The sequence below is a fragment of the Mus caroli genome, unplaced genomic scaffold (genome assembly GCF_978045245.1).
Source record: "Mus caroli unplaced genomic scaffold, Mus_caroli_1 scaffold_13, whole genome shotgun sequence".
NCBI classification, from domain to species: domain Eukaryota; kingdom Metazoa; phylum Chordata; class Mammalia; order Rodentia; family Muridae; genus Mus; species Mus caroli.
The window spans coordinates 2,021,761-2,037,588 of NW_028227268.1; the positions used below are offsets into that span (position 1 = coordinate 2,021,761).

At 51.5% G+C, this 15,828-nt stretch overlaps 1 protein-coding gene across 7 annotated transcripts in view; it reads right to left on the reverse strand.

The window, feature by feature from the left end:
* Positions 1-15,828, reverse strand: part of Baiap2 (BAR/IMD domain containing adaptor protein 2) — a 65,435-nt gene that overhangs the window by 18,302 nt on the left and 31,305 nt on the right. For 6 of the 7 annotated variants that reach the window (XM_021176676.3, XM_021176672.3, XM_021176675.3 and 3 more), the window contains exons 4-6: positions 8,813-8,874; positions 8,206-8,277; positions 7,543-7,680 (exon numbers count right to left, since the gene is read on the reverse strand). In XM_021176676.3, the coding sequence (XP_021032335.1) occupies positions 7,543-7,680; positions 8,206-8,277; positions 8,813-8,874 (272 nt within the window). Of the gene's footprint in view, positions 1-2,510; positions 3,721-7,542; positions 7,681-8,205; positions 8,278-8,812; positions 8,875-15,828 lie in introns of those variants that run through there. The other variant, XM_085829371.1, reaches the window with a different exon arrangement.

A 15,828-nucleotide genomic window follows, 5' to 3' on the forward strand; every position in this document is an offset into this window, starting at 1 on the left:
AAGTTAATGTGTCATAAACTCAATCTTCAAAACCACTTGCCGACGGAACCAGGTGGACTCAAGCGAGGCCTGCCCCCGGGAGGTCCCCGGAGGTAGGTGTGGTTAGGGGTGTCCCCAGGACAGCATGAGTAGCTTCTTAAGGACAGGATCTGGCAGTCTTCCTCATCTGACCATGTGATGCTGACCATGTGAGACCTCACTGGAGGCCAGGCCTGTACTTGGCTGACTCTGAGATCCAGAGCTAACAAGACCTTCTGCCCTGTGTGCTGGGGTGAGGGCACATCGCCTGCACCACATCACACCCTGGGCGGGCCAACCTCTGCTATTATATGCTGTGAAGATCTCAGCTCTGGTTATTTTGTGTTTGCTTTGTTAATTACACAGCCCTTTAAATAGAATGAATCGCTCCCTCTCTCAGGCCCTTAGAACGGGCAAATCCCACAAAGGTACACAAATGAAGACTCCAGAGGTGCCAAAGCCACCGGAGCGGCCCCTGTGTCATGGTGAATAGACACCCAGTTACCTTGTTGGAATCCTCGTGGGGGTACAGTGAACACAGTATCAGCACCCTCTAAGGCAGGCACCTGTCCAGAACATGGACTACTTCCTCTTGTAAAACAGCCAGCCCATACCTGCTTCCCCTTTCATGTCCTCTCAGAGAGGACCGAGGACAGCTTTCCTGCAGAGAACCTGGCATGTTCTCTGCCAACAGTAGGTCCGTGTACGGACAGTGGGTCAGGCAGAGCCACCAGAGCCTTCCACAGGGTCACATTGGTTTCAGAGTGATCTTGACTGGAGTGAGGCCTGCCTACCAACTTTCAGCTGATTTTCTCTGGGCTCTTACCTTTTGGGGGCTCCAGCATGAAGCTGTGCCTCAGCTGCCTCTCCCTTAGCAAGCTGCTCTCCAAGCCCAGACACACCTAAGGTCATCGCATTGGCAGGCCCCCTTTCTATGTCTCCTAATGCTCCACTTCCTCACACTCTACTCTGGAGGGTGAGGGCCAGTTAAGGGGGGAGATGGCAAGCCACACAGCAGGAAAAGCAAAAGCAGTGTGACACTCTCAGAAGACTGTCATTTGCAGACAGCCTCCTACCTGTGCCTGCCTGTCTTGTTCTAATAAGAGCTAGGTTGGGGGAGGAGTCAAATAGGACAAAACCAGAAAAAAAGTCAGACCGGAGCACAATGGCACACCAAGCTCTACCCGGGGTGCTGGGTATGGGCTGCTCAGGAGCGACGTGGTGGAAGGGCGAGAGGGCGGCATCAGCATAGCCACCCAGTCTCTGCTTAGGTGTCCCCAGAATAACAGCTGGCTGGGCAGCTAGCTGCTACCATTACCAGAGGCCAGCATGACCACTCAGGTCCACCTCATCCCTGGGGGAGGGAGGAGGACAAAGGCTGACAGAAGACATCTAGGCACCTCTCATACTCTGGGGCTGCTCTCCCCCACTTACCACAGGGTGGCTGAGTCACAGGCGCCTCCTCCCCTGCCATGAGAGGAAGGTGAGAGTCTGCTTTGCCCTGAAGCCTCAGTGTGGCTTTTACTTTTCATTTTCCAAGAGGATTCTAAAGGGATGAGCACATCCCTCAGTTTCTGAGCTTGGGACAGAGGCCACACTGCAGCCATCACATGTCCACTGCTCCCCAGGAGAGCACCTTTCCCGACTCATGTGTGCAGGTGCTTCCCGACGCTAGCAGGTAACCCTGTGGTGACGGAATGTGTTGGAGGGGAGGCCATGTCAGGGCAGTACCCATGGGCGGTGAGCGATGGATCTCAGAACTTCCCTTTTCAGATAAAACCCATAAAACCACCAGCCCCAGTTAGTGCCCCAAGTGCTTCTAAGCTCCCATTCTCTGACCTATAATTAAAATTAGTTTTCTGTGGAACTCTCAACATGGAAGTTTAGTTCTGAGCAGTTCTTAACCGTGATTGGCTGAGTCCATCCTGAGCCCAGGTAGCCACCAGCTGCAAACCTGGACAGTGCTGCTGCTGGTGCCTGTCTCCTCCCCACCCTGGTTCATCTGACAACCTCACATCTCCCTAGCCCCAAGCTGCTCCATCTCCTACAACCTTGGTCTTCCATGACTACCCTTCCAGTAAACAGGCTGGCTGTCCTCAGTCCAGCTTGGGGCAAAGGTCTGGCCACTGTCCTAAGTGGTTCAGCCTCAGCAGAGCCCAGAAGCAGGAAGACAGTGGGGGAGGTCAGCACCCCTGAAGGCCTGTCACCGTGAGCTCCAGAGGCCCAGCCCTCTGACAGTCAGCATCCCCGGGCTCTCCCTGTGAATTCCTTCCCAAGAACTTTGAGAACGCATCCCCATGCTGCTGAGGAAGTGTCCAAGCACCAACCATTCAGTGGCCCTATTCCCAACAGATCAGTGGGACCAGGTCTTGAGACACACTGTTCACTTCTCAGAGTCATGTGAAGAAGGGAACCATGTTCAGTGAGCACAACCTAAGGGCAACAATGTGCATACCAGGGCTGCTGGGATTGAGCTAGCCAAATATACTCACCTCTTCCTCCAGTGGCAGCTGTTGTTAGGCTCCAGGCTCTGGGAAGGCTCACAGATCTCAAGCGGGGCCTCTGTGCCTGTCACAGCATGTCCTCCACACAGATGTCCATCCTAGCCTACATCTGACTTTCTGAACCCTAGGTTCACCATGGTCTGACCCTGCTAGGTTCCAGCCAAGCCAGAGGGAGCACAGAGTGGAGAAACCTCAGAGGCACAGAGGGAATCTCAAGGAAGCAGGAAAGAACTCTCCACACACAAGGGTGACCAGTGGTGGTGCCCCACACCTTTGATCCCAGCACTTGGGAGGCAAAGGCAGGTGAGTCTCTGTGAGACAGAGGACAAGCCTAGTTTACAGAATGAGTTCCAGGACAGTCAGGGCTACACAGAGAAACCCTGTCTCAAACACAAACAGACAAAAAAACAAAAGCCAAACTAAACCAACCAACCAAACAAAAACTAAGCAAACACACTCTTGATGCCCAGGGCATGGGGTCACTTCCCGTTTCTAACAGTTCCCACCTTCCTGGTTAACTCAAGTAGCAGTTTCAGGAGCTCTAGAAGAGCAGAATCCCACCCTCACCCAAATAACAGACCGTGGGCACCTGTGCCAATGCTGCCAGTTATCCAGCGGTCCAGTGGACAGAACATTCCAAGAGCCAGCAAAGACCTCCATGTCCCTACCTGAGCCCTACTATCTTCTCGGCTACTGAAGTCACAGTAGCCTTCAGGCTAGCCTGGGAGGAGTTAAGAAATGGGGAACCACAGAAGGCAAAGGCTCTTTCTTCGTAACCAACACCTTGCCAAAGTCTTTAGATCCAACCTTATTGAGGCCAGCCTGGAGTGGTGGGGCCTGATCAGGGGTTGAGCCACTGTGGAAGGTCCAGGCCTTGCAGAGGGAGGAGTGGGTTCATTCAGCTCCCCTTGAAGGGGAGGATGCTGCCATGCTGAAAGGCCTCAGGTCCCTGCTCAGCTGCCAGCAGCCACACTCTATGCATAAACTAGATGGAATTCCTGGATGTTTTTGTGAAGGCACTGGAAGCCTGTAGGACCTGCCCCATGTCAGGGAAAAGAGTTCTTGCGTAGCCTGGTTGGTGAGGCATCCCAGCAAGGCTGACAGGCTACTCCAATATGGTGGCCAGCATACCTTAACTTAGCTGAGAGGAGCCAAGACAGCCAGACATCAAACACTCTCTAACCCTCAAAGGTCCAAGGTGAGAGACTCCAAGAATATCACTGCCTGTGGGCATCAGAAATACCATCTCTGGTGCTCTCTTGCTACTCTCAAGAAACAGTCTGGGCTGGTGGTATTACCGTCCTCCACACAGCTGTTTGGAGGAAGAACCCAAGTTCAAGACTTGCCTGGGTTGCAGAGTGTAAATCACTCTGTCAGCCTGTGCAACTTAGGCAAGTTGTATTTAAACAACAACAACAGCAGCAGCAGCAGCAACAACAATAACAACAAAATATCTATCTATCTATCTATCTATCTATCTATCTATCTATCTATCTATCTATCTATCTATCTATCTACCAATATAGATGTATGGACAGATAGATATGCTCAGAGGTAGGGCACTTATTTAGCATACAAAAGACCCTAGGACAATCTCTAATACTCCCCACCACACACACCACAGCCTGTCAACAACAGCAACAATTATGTAAATCCAAACTGGCACAACTGAGTAGGTTCAGGCTACCCACTAAGGAACCTGCCTCACGGTGTTCTAGACCAGAAGAATAAAGGAAGGACGGGAGGTGGGGGTGGGGTGGGGGCTTCCCTAGAGGATCACACAACACAGATGTGAAAAATGTTGTTTGCTAAGGCTCAAATGCTGTTTCCCATAGAGACAATGAAGAGGTCTGGAGAGGCAGAAGGGGCTCCAAGAACAGAGTGGCGCACGTATGCCAGCAGTAGGGTCCTCCTTGTCCATGTTCAGAGGGAAGAGCCAGGACACATGGCTCAATCTCACCAATAGGGAAAACGAGGGTCAAAGAGGGACCTAGAGGCTGTACACAGGAGAGGATCAGCCAGCTTAGTGCCATCTGTGACCATAATAAAGGCAAAGAGCTGAGTAACAGCCCTGGGGTCGGGGCTGGGGCACAGAAGGGTCTGGCAGAGCTATGCAACCATGCTCTGGGATGGATCAACAGGAACCTTGGATAAGACTGACTGACCCTCAAAACTAGACAGAAGTTTGGCATGAGACATCCTCAAGAGAGAAAGCCGGGAGGCACGCACACCTGGGGCACGATCACAGCCATGGCACTTGCTTGTGCTGTCTCCAGCTGCTTGCCCTGAGCTCTCCACCGACTCTGAGGCCACCACTGTCTAATCGCCCGAAGCCCAGGGCTATGCTTTCCCACTGTCTCAGTCAACTGAGGACACATATCGGGAGGGCATAAGCACTCTCATCCTGTCAGAGCTAAGCTAAGTGACGTACTCAGTCATGGAAGCCTGAGGTAGGCATCTGAGTTTGGGGTTTCTCATGGTTTACTGTGTGAGATACCTTCATACCATCAGGATGACCTGTCATAGCAGCTTCAGTTCTACTGCCAAACATTCTGTGCTCGGTGCCTACAATGTCCTCACAGGCAACAGGAGCCATCTTCCACAGGTGTGGAACAGAGTGACAAACTCACACTCGACATGGACAGACCCTGAGAGCATGCCCAGTGCAAGAAGTCACACTCAAACCCACGGTGTGACTCAGCCACAACTGATGTCTAGAACATGAAGAGCTATAGAGACAGAAAGCAGGTAGGTGTTCCTGGGAAGGGAGAGTAGGTGACAGGGGTGGGGAGTCGGGGCAGGTGGGGGTGAACACGGCTGCATACGAGGTTCTTCTTAGGTCTGTAATCTGCTGCAGACTGCTTGTGTGATGGCTGTACAGCTCTACAGCTATGCGGAAGCCCACTCCGTTTCCGTGTGTTCTGTAGTGTGATGAGCAACTAAGGCGCTTCCTAGGAGGAAACCAGATGAGCCGGCTCCCACCGCTGGGCACCAAACTGGGGCCCAGAAGGTTTCCTCTAGGTTGTGTACTTGCACATGGAAATCCCTCCTGCATGGCCCATGTCTGCTGCCCAGGTCTCCTGAGAGCAGACCCACCAAAGGCAGCAACAGCTGGACACTGTCTGGTATGCATCTGTGCCTCAATCCTGCAGCTCACCTGAGGAACCTATTCAAGAACAGCTCAAGATGGCTTAGAGCAGCCTTCTGTGATAGACTGGGCCTGTGCGTGTCTGTCCTTGCAGGCAGCCATACAGTTGGCTGTTACAAAGGATTAGAGGAGGCTGGGAGATAGCTTAGTTGTTGAAGGGGTTGCCTTACAACTGTGAAGACCTGAGTCCCTGCCCCAGAACCCATATTTAAAACACAAAAACAAGGGGCTGGAGAGATGGCTCAGCGACTAAGCACTGACTGCTCTTTCAGAGGTCCTGAGTTTAATACCCAGCAACCACATGGTGGCTCAAAACCATCTGTAATGGAATCCAATGCCCTCTTCGGATGTGTCTGAAGACAGCGACAGTGCAAGCATATATATAAAATAAATATATCTTTAAAAACAAAATAAAACAGTAACAAAACAAAACCCCTGGGTGTGGTGGTCTGCACTGGTAATCCCAGCTCCTGGCAAGGGAAAGACAGGCTTCCTGAGGCTCACTGGCCAGTCAGCCTAACCTACTTGGCAAAGCTCCATGTCAGCCAGCCAGACTCTCAGAAAGAAGATGAAAAAAGCCTAAGGAGAAATGACACCTACATACTCTTGTGTGTGTGCCTGCACATATATGTACCTCCACATATACAAACATGCATAGATATGACACCTACATACTCTTGTGTGTGTGCCTGCACATATATGTACCTCCACATATACAAACATGCATAGATATGATACCTACATACTCTTGTGTGTGTGCCTGCACATATATGTACCTCCACATATACAAACATGCATAGATATGATCAAAACAAAGAGACCCTAGACTCAGAAAAATATGTCTGAGGTGGGGAAGACACACTATAGCCCCTAAGCAGAAGTTGTACTATAAGACAGCAGTGGCCAGGGTGGTAGGGTTTCCTGCTATTGCAACAACTTAACATGAAAAATGCTGTCCAGGCCGGTTCTCTCCTACTGGGCAACTGGGTTCATGGCAGGATTCCCTGCAGGCCTATGACATCCCCTATCAGGCCTGCATGTGTTTAGAAAGGACTCTTGTGGGCCATCATGAAGCTGCTTAGTTACGATCAAAGGAGTACAGCTTGGTCCTCCTCCTCAGCCCTCCCCACTCTCCTGAGTCCAAGTGGGAAGCTAGGGCACCACAGGCACAAGAGGAACATCATAGTCACATGGCTTGGGCAAGAACTTACCTGGGTGGTGGGTGCTACCTGACGTTACAGGAAGGAGTGGGGATACAGACCCTGGAGCCACACTTTGTCCTCTCCAGGCCCTGTGGCTGAATTTTCTGGTGTCTCCTCTACAAACACTGGGCATCCTGTAAGATCCCTTTTTATCTGTGTCCCTAGGGCTGCAAGAGTAGGTGAGGGGTTTCTAGGCCTACTCAGCATAAGGACACTGCCCATGGTTCTGATGTAAATGTCAGTCTGGCCACAATACCCTAACTTGATCAGCATGCAGCGCTGTAGTGCTCGGAAGCCTCCGGAGCCATCTGCCATAGGTGACTGTGACTGGCCAGCCTGGGGTAGGTAATCACAGGCTGATTAGAATAGCAGTCTGGGGTCTGGCTCTGGGCAGGAATCCAGAGGGAAGACTTAGTCTGAGCCTCTTGTCAGTAGTCAAACACCATTCCAGCATCTTTGCTGAGTGAGCTAAGCAGCCCTCTACTCAAGGACATGGGGACTCATTCTGAAATCCAGCCCTGCCCTGCCACACTACACCTGGAAGCTCTCCCCTCCTTTGACAGACACGTGGTAAGCACACAGGTAGATGGGGAGGCTCTTCCTTGCTAAGAGAGGGCACGAGGTCACAGCTGGACTGTAAGCTCCTGTATGTGGTCAGGAGCAGACCTACCTGCAGCTCCTTGTCTGAGTACTTCTGAGGGTTCTTACTCCCTTGGCTCTTCTTGCGGAGCTTCTTCAGCTCAGCCTGACACTTGTCCAGGGCGTCCCCTTTGCTCCTCTGTTCCGTTTGGTATTTCTTCAGTGCAGCCTGGAGACCCAGGATACAACCACAGGGGCCCATGAGCCTCACAGGCAGCTCAATGCTCCCTCCCCAGTCCTCCCCACTCTCCAGCCACAGCAGGCTCCAGCTGGCCAGACTGAGGCAGGGGGTCACAGCTGCAGACCTCCTTGTCTTCCTCTGACAGATCCCCAATCTCTAAGGACAAAATTAGACTTGGGAAGCGGCCTGGCTTCATTCCTTGCCCCTAACAGTAGGCACAGAGCCATAAACTCATGTAGTGAATACGACAGTAGCTCTGGCTAACAGGCAAGGATAGTAAGGCATGAACAGGGGACTCATGTGGGTTTTACAGAAAAAGCCAAGTCATCAGCTATATGGCAAGTGGCTGAGAGGCACATGGAACATCAGATGCAATGGGTTCTTCTCTAGGCCACTAGCATGGAAGCCTAGAGGGGAAAATAATCCTTCAGGCCTAGGAGACAGATCTCCAGGCAGAGGCAGGGGCAGGCTTGGCAATGGGGGCCCAGCAGGTATGGCATAGGCTGTACTTACACTGAGATACCTGGAGTCCAGCTCTACTTTCTGCTCCAGCTGCGTGAGCAGCTCATTGTGAAAAGACTTCAGCTGGACACAGGGAGGAAACAGACAGTTAGGCAGCTCTAAGGCATGGTGCGTGAGACGGGAGCAGAGCCAGCCTGGACATTGGTACCAGGAGGCTCCTAAGGGTGAGGACTGGACAAAAGTGTTAAATAATCAAGTCTGTCAAGGTCTTGACATCCTACTTCCCTCCATCCTCCCTTTGCTGGGTCATTCAGGCAAGGGCTAAAGGAGCTGGGCCAGAATCCAGGTGAATATCTGACTTTACCACCCATCAGGATTGGGACCTGGCTAGGGCTGTCACCAAGGCACAGGGGATTCTTCCATGGAGCCACCTCTCACTAACCCATCACAGGTCCCTGTGTCAACTGAGCATCAGATCTTGGCTCCCTTTCTTTTAACAGGGCCCGAGACCATAAGTCATCTTCCCGGGAGATGACTGTGCTGGTGTGACCTGCGTGGCTATGGAGCACATAGCCAGCCTCCTTCACCTGACCCCTGATGCCCTGCTCACTATGTCTGCTTCTGGAACCCAGGGAAGAGGTCCCACAGCCAAACTCACCGTCTCTTCCAACTGGTTCTGGATCTGCCGGTGCACCTCGGCCATCTGGAAGAGGACGTCCCCTGGAGGAAAGAAAGTGGGTTAGAGATTTCCAATCACTGTGCCTACACCAGGGCTAGACACTGGACACCACAGACATTCTGTGACTCTGGACAGAGGAGCTTTTGGGAGACAAAGCCGTATGGGAAGGGAAGGAGGAAGAGAAAAGTCTAAAACGATGATCGATTTGTGACTGAGTTACAGTGCCTGGTGTCCCGTGGGAACGCTAATGTCCAGCATGAAGTACATGCTCCGGACAGACATTGATCAGGACCGACATGTGATAGAAGAAACTGTGCAGATGGGCTCTTCCCTTGGCACAGCTCTGAGAACAAATGAGCACCTACACAGACCTCACACTCAGACACCAGCTACACCTACACAGACCTCACACTCACTCAGACACCAGCTAGCCAATGATGTCCTGAGCCCCACACCAGAGCAGAAACACCTCCTGCTATAGGACACAGGGAATTAACTACTGTCTCTGACCAAGGCTTCACTGCCAGAGTCCATAAGAAAAGAAGTAAGAGCTGAATGGCACTCTGGGCCTGGCTCCTCATCTGGCCCCACCTCTGGAGGAGGAGCTGGTCTCAGAGCCACTCTGCTTTGGCAGAGTGTGCCCTTTGTACCAGTGGTGCTCCAGTGACTCTGGGATCAGCGGGGCTGGTGGGCCCAGAATGGCTGGCAGGAGGGGGACTGATGCTTTGGACCAGCTTCAGTGGCCACAGAGCACTCACTGCTCATGGGCATGGTGTGGGCATGGCTCTGGCCCCATAAACATTTTTCAGCACATGAGCACTTCAGGGGCCCTGCTGTGCCCTAGCCTACCTGTGAAGAGAAGCTAAGACAACAGAGGCTCAGCAGCTCAGCAGTCAATGCCATCTTGGCTTTTTCAGCCTGGGCATCACCTAGCTCATTCCCACTTGCCTCTGGCACACACTCCAGGCTGGACTAATGTCCATTTTTTTCCAATGTTGGGTTGAGCTGAGCCTCCAGCCGTCTGCAAAGTCATCACTAAGCTGCCACACACCCATCCCCTGCTTCTGACAAGTATACAACAGAGAGAGAGAGAGAGGCAAAAGAAACAGCCCCGAGGACCAAGGGCCAGGCACACTTTTTTTCAGTCCAACAGTGACTCATCAGTAGATCCCAGCACCTACCTCCCACTCCATGCTTAGCGATGAGGCCGAAGGGTCTTGGTTAGCTACTTTGCTGTGTTCTTGACCCACAGTGTACCCTCCTGCTGTCAACTGAGCATGAGACCCTAGTTCCTCTTCTTTCTCCAGGGCCCTGAGACCTCGAGTCATGCTCAGGGTCTCATGCTTAGTTGTCACAGGGGGGCATGTAATGGGTCAGGTACACAAGGCACCTAAGACAGTAAGCCTGCCTGCCCTCTCTGCCACAGGCTGGCCTCATCTGTAAAATAAACGCCCTCATTTTCTCGTATGTGGAGAAACCCAGCAGTCTCGCTCTACTTACTTGGTTGGCAACTATCTGTTAACTCCCTTTGAGGAGTCCCAGATACTGGCTAGTGCTATGGACATAAACGAGGAGAGCCTACGCCTGTGTCTGAAGCTGGAGCCCTTTCAGATGCGGGCCTTTTCTCCCAAGGAGCCCTCCTCTGGCACCCACTATCACCAGCTAGAGACCAGGAGGGATCTTTGACAACATTCCTCTAGGAGCTCAGCTTCCCTCTGGGAGTTCATCTAGGACCCGTGGAGGTCAGATTCTTGGGAACTCTCTTAGTCCCAAAAGTTGTTGTTTTAATATCAATGATTACAGGGACCCTGAGCACAGTACAGGTTGCCTACAGCGGCAAGCACAGCTTGCAAGGCTATGCCAGCCAACTGGCCCCAGTCAGCAGAAAAGAACTCTCCAAGTCAGCAGGGTGGTCAGTGGCCCGTGGTCAGACTTACCCTACCAGCCCCACCCTGCTTGCCCACCACCTCCCTGCAGTTCATCCTCTGTGGGCAAAGGGCAAACTCAACAGCTGCCTGGAACTTTGTATAGACCATCTAATTTACCTGGATACATGTACCTGTGGCTGCCAGGGCTAAAAACCTCAGCACAGCTATCTGCCTACCACCCTGTCTCAAGAATCTATGACCACTGGCCTAACACCATACCCCTATAACACAAGGGTACAATAGTCCCCCTAGAGACTGAACTCCTAGAGATGACAGGCTGTCATATGGCCAACAGGAAGCTGTGACCACAAAGTCAGTGACAACCTACACACAGAGAGACAGGGCAAGTAGCCTCTAGGGTTTGCCAGGTCCTTCTGAAAAGGATGGAAGTCCCATTCGTAGTACACTCTAGATCTAGACTCTAATGTGCTTGAAGGGACTGAGGCAGCAATTAATGTGAAGGAGCCTGGTGTCTTATTGCTGGTTGAGAAGCAGAGACAAGTGGGTGGGGCCAGTGTAAAGAGGAAGGCCACAGGCACAGGCACAGGCACAGGCACAGGCACAGTCCCCATGAGGAAAGGCCTTGGTTACCACTGACATACACGCACAGCCATGCTGACTTTCAGCAGGCTATTAGGACAGTGTTGCTCATGCTCAGAACAGGGCTCACAGGAAACCCAAAGTCACAGATGAGAGTTTTCTACACTCAGGCCAGAAGCCACTAGCACGCAAGTCAGAAGGACAGCCATGTGAGTGAGTGGCAGATCCCGGTATCCTCTATGCTTTTCTGCAACTGTAAATCCTGTAGAATGGAAACCCACAGCCCTTATGACAAGGATGGATGTACCTGGGGAAACTCTCTTGGCTTTCTGCATCTGTAAGTCCTATAGGATGGAAACCCACTGCCCCGTGACAAGGAGGTACCCAAGGAAGCTCTCTGGGCTTTGTTTGACCACACTCCCATGACTCAGAGGGTCTTGGATCCACCTTCTGGCTCTCAATGCCCCATAGACACCTGGGAACGGACTATAATTTTACCCAAGTGGAAAGCAGGTGACCACAATGGGCTCAAACTCTGGCCTGGGCAGGGGAACCCACCGGAGTCCTTGGCAGCACTGCACTACTCTCTCAGCTTTGTAGTTCATCCACTCTTCCTTCCTGAGGACAATGCCAATACAACCAACTCTCAGAAGGCTACAAGGGTCTACAAGAGGAGGGATGGGGCAGCAGCGACCAGACAAACTATGCACTTAGCTACAAGTCTCTCTATAGGTTGGTGCTCTCTGACCACATTCTTTTTTTTTTTTTTTTTGAAAGGACAATATTTTTATTTTTATTTTTTTTTTATTACATATTTTCCTCAATTACATTTCCAATACTATCCCAAAAGTCCCCCATAGCGCCCCCCACTTCCCTACCCACCCATTCCCATTCTTTTGGCCCTGGCATTCCCCTATATTGGGGCATATAAAGTTTGCAAGTCCAATGGGCCTCTCTTTCCATTGATGGCCGACTAGGCCATCTTTCGATACATATGCAGCTAGAGACAAGAGCTCCAGGGTTCTGGTTAGTACATTATGTTGTTCCAACAATAGGGTTGCAGATCCCTTTAGCTCCTTGGGTACTTTCTCTAGCTTCTCCATTGGGAGCCCTGTGATACATCCAATAGCTGACTGTGAACATCCACTCCTGTGTTTGCTAGGCCCCGGCATCATCTCTGACCACATTCTTTAGGCCCAGAATTACAAGTCAATGTCAAGACTGAACAGAAAACATTCCCCTACCCACAAAAGCAGCACATGCCAACTCAAGAAGAGTAGAAACTGGTATAATCAGGCAGTGATGCCCAAGGGTGTACCAAGTTTCTCACAGATTTTTGTTCAGGTGATGGGTGTCAGACCCCACAGGACAACGGTTACCATTCCATGTGGGCTGTGTCCACCCTCAGACACAGAGCACAGTGTGTGGCTCAACTCAGAGCCCCAGCTGCATAGCCTGTCCCCAGACCTGATGGGTATACACGGGGGAGGGGGGAGGGGGGAGGAGGGGAGGGGGAGCACACTGAGACAAAGGCACAGAACAGGGTGTGTATGTGTCTGTGTGTGAGTGCACGCACGTGGAGTTCTGGGCTGGCTGCAAGCTGGTGCTGCGCAGGATCAGCCCACATGATGAAGTTTTAAACTGCATTTTACAAGCAGCTGCAGGAAGACACGTGCAGCGGAGCTTGGGCGTGCACAGCCGCCAGCACTAAACCCCTGCGGTGCCATGGCCACAGCATGCAGGAGAAGACTGGTACACCTACCCACCCTGAGCACCCCCTCTGCAGATGAGGGGACCTCTGGCCAGGGGCACTGACTTGTTCACTGGCCAGCAGGTGCAGAGGAGAGGCTGGGCCCTCGTGGTGGGCTCCATGGCCTCCCACCTTCTCCTTCTTTTGGAAGATCCTCCCAGGTGTACTGTGCTGACAGAAAAGCCTTACTTCATTTTATTTTTTAAAAAGATATTAATTAATTAACTTATTTATTTTTGTTTTTTCGAGACAGGGTTTCTTTGTGTAAAAGCCCAGCCTGTCCTGGAGCTCGCTTTGTAGAGGCTGGCTTCGAACTTGGAGATCCGCCTGCCTAGGCTTCTTCCCAAGTTCAGGGATTAAAGGTGTGTGCCATCACCACTGGTTTACGGTTTTTATTTTTATTTATGGTGTTTGTGCACATGAGTGTAGGTACTCTTAAGAGGCCAGAAGAGGTCGTCAGATCCCCTTAAGGAGAGTTTCAGGCAGCTGTTTGCTGCTGACATGGGGGCTACCCAACCAAACTTGGGTCTTCTGTAACAACAGCATGCACTCTTAACCACTGAGCTGTCTCTCTAGCCCCAGGAAGAGGCTTTTAACCAGCCTCAGCCAGGGCCAAATCCACCCATCCCCTGGGGACCTAGAGCTCTTAGGCCACAGCCCAGGTGGGCCCTAAACTTGAAAAACCGGATCAGATTGGGAAAGAAGGCCCAGTGTGCCAGAGCAAACAGTGAATGAGGGAGGGTAAATCTTTACAGACAGCTGCCACCTGATGAGCCTCTCCAGGGAGTGGAGTATCAACAGGGGTGACTGGCAGTAGGTGGCCTATCCCAGGGAGCTGACATGAGAGATCCTGGAGGGAGGGGCGGAAGCCCTAGGCACACCAAGGCAGTGAGTCAGCCTTAGCCCATCAGAGTGAAAAAGCCTTAACTCAGGAGGGTGAGGATGGGGCTGGGACCAGGAGAGTTCCAGGCCCCAGAATATTTGGGAACAAATACTGCGAAGTAAGGAAGAGACCCTCCCCCACAAAGTACACGTGGGTCCCAGAGACAATATGTGACATTTGGGTCAAAAGTATAAAAACACAGAGAAACATAGCAGGAGACCACGCCCTCCTCAACTTCTACCAACTTACAGTGAGTCAAGTCGCTGAAAGGTCAGCCACCAGTGAGTCACACTGCATTTCACCCTAACGTCTCAGTTTTAAAGATTTCTGGTGCTATTAGTAACTTGGCTTCACATTTGGAGGGTTAGTGTGCAATTCGGTCCATGTGGAAATGTAACCCTTCTTGGGGGGAAACACAGGGACTGAGGTACATTTACAATGTCCATCTGTGCTGCAGCAGAGGCTAGAGCCCCCCCTCTTCCTTTTTGTTTTTGTTGTGTTTGTTTCTCTGAGATAGGATCTCACGTATTTCAGGCTGACCTCAGGGTCAAACTCACTACATAGCTTTAGAGAGCCTTGAACTCCTGAGCCTCCTGCTTCTGCCTCCTGAGTACTGGGACCACAGGTGTGCATCACCACACCCAGCAGACTCCCTTTCCATACACAATACTCCATGGGTGGAGAGACCATGTACCTAGGCTGTCTGCCTGCCTTCTCTCGATGGCAAGTCCATTCCTTCACTGACATCTTCGGTTATTCTGGTGCATACTGCAGACCATCTCTCAGATATGTATATCTGAGAGCTGATATATCCAGTATATCCAGCTTTGTAGACTGATCAACTGTTGGATTCTTGGACCTTCCAATATATATAATTCATTCTATACTTTCTGTTACTCTAAGCCCCAACTCTTGGTACCAACTTCTGTCCTCTGTAGTGTCACTATTGCTGTGATGAGGCATCATGCCCAAAAGCAGTTCTGGGTTACTCTGGCTTACAACACTTCTACATCATTGAAAGAAGTCTAACCCTAGGTTTATTATCAAGTCAGGACAGAAACTAAAGCAGCAGGAACCTGGAGGCAGGACTTGATGCAGAGACCGTGGAGGAGTGTTACTTTTTGACTTGCTCTTTATAGCTTGGTTAGTCTGATTTCTTATAGAACCCTGGACCATCACCACCCACAACGGGTTAGGCCCTCCCTCATCAATCCCTAATCTAAAAAAAATGCTCCCCAGGCTTGCCGACAGCATGATCTTACGGAAGCATTTCTCAATCGAGTACTCTCCTCTCAGATGTCTATAACTTGTGCAGCACAACTGTTTGTGGGTTCGTGACAGCCTTAAGTACAACCTGAACACAACCCGCCTTCCTGGTGTACACTCTTTTTAACATTCTGTGTATGTGTGTTGGCTGAGGGTATCTATATCTGTGCATCACATGTGTGCTGGTGCAATGGAGGCCAGAACTGACTGTTGAATCTACTAGCGCTGGAGTCGTGGATGGTTGTGAGTGGTTGTGGGTGCTGAGAACCAAACAAGGTCCCCTGGAAGAGCAGCCAGTGTTCCAAACCTCCAAGATAGTTCCACGTGGCAAGTGCCCCAGTAATGACATGGCGAATGCACATAACTGTTACTGTTTTAAAAAGCTCTGGGAAGAAGAGAGCTGAGGGAGCAGCCACGCAGAGACAGATCTCGGGGTGGTCTCCATCTAAATCCGTGTACTCACAACCATCCCAATGACACATGAGAGGGCCTGTGTAGATGTTCAGAAAAGCCATGGAGGCTGGGAACAGGACAACAGGGGGCATACGAGGGAAGTGCAGCCATGGAGAAGGGGCAGGGCATGGGTTCTGGGGACACCTGTGGCCTCCATGGCAGAGGTCTCGGGCAG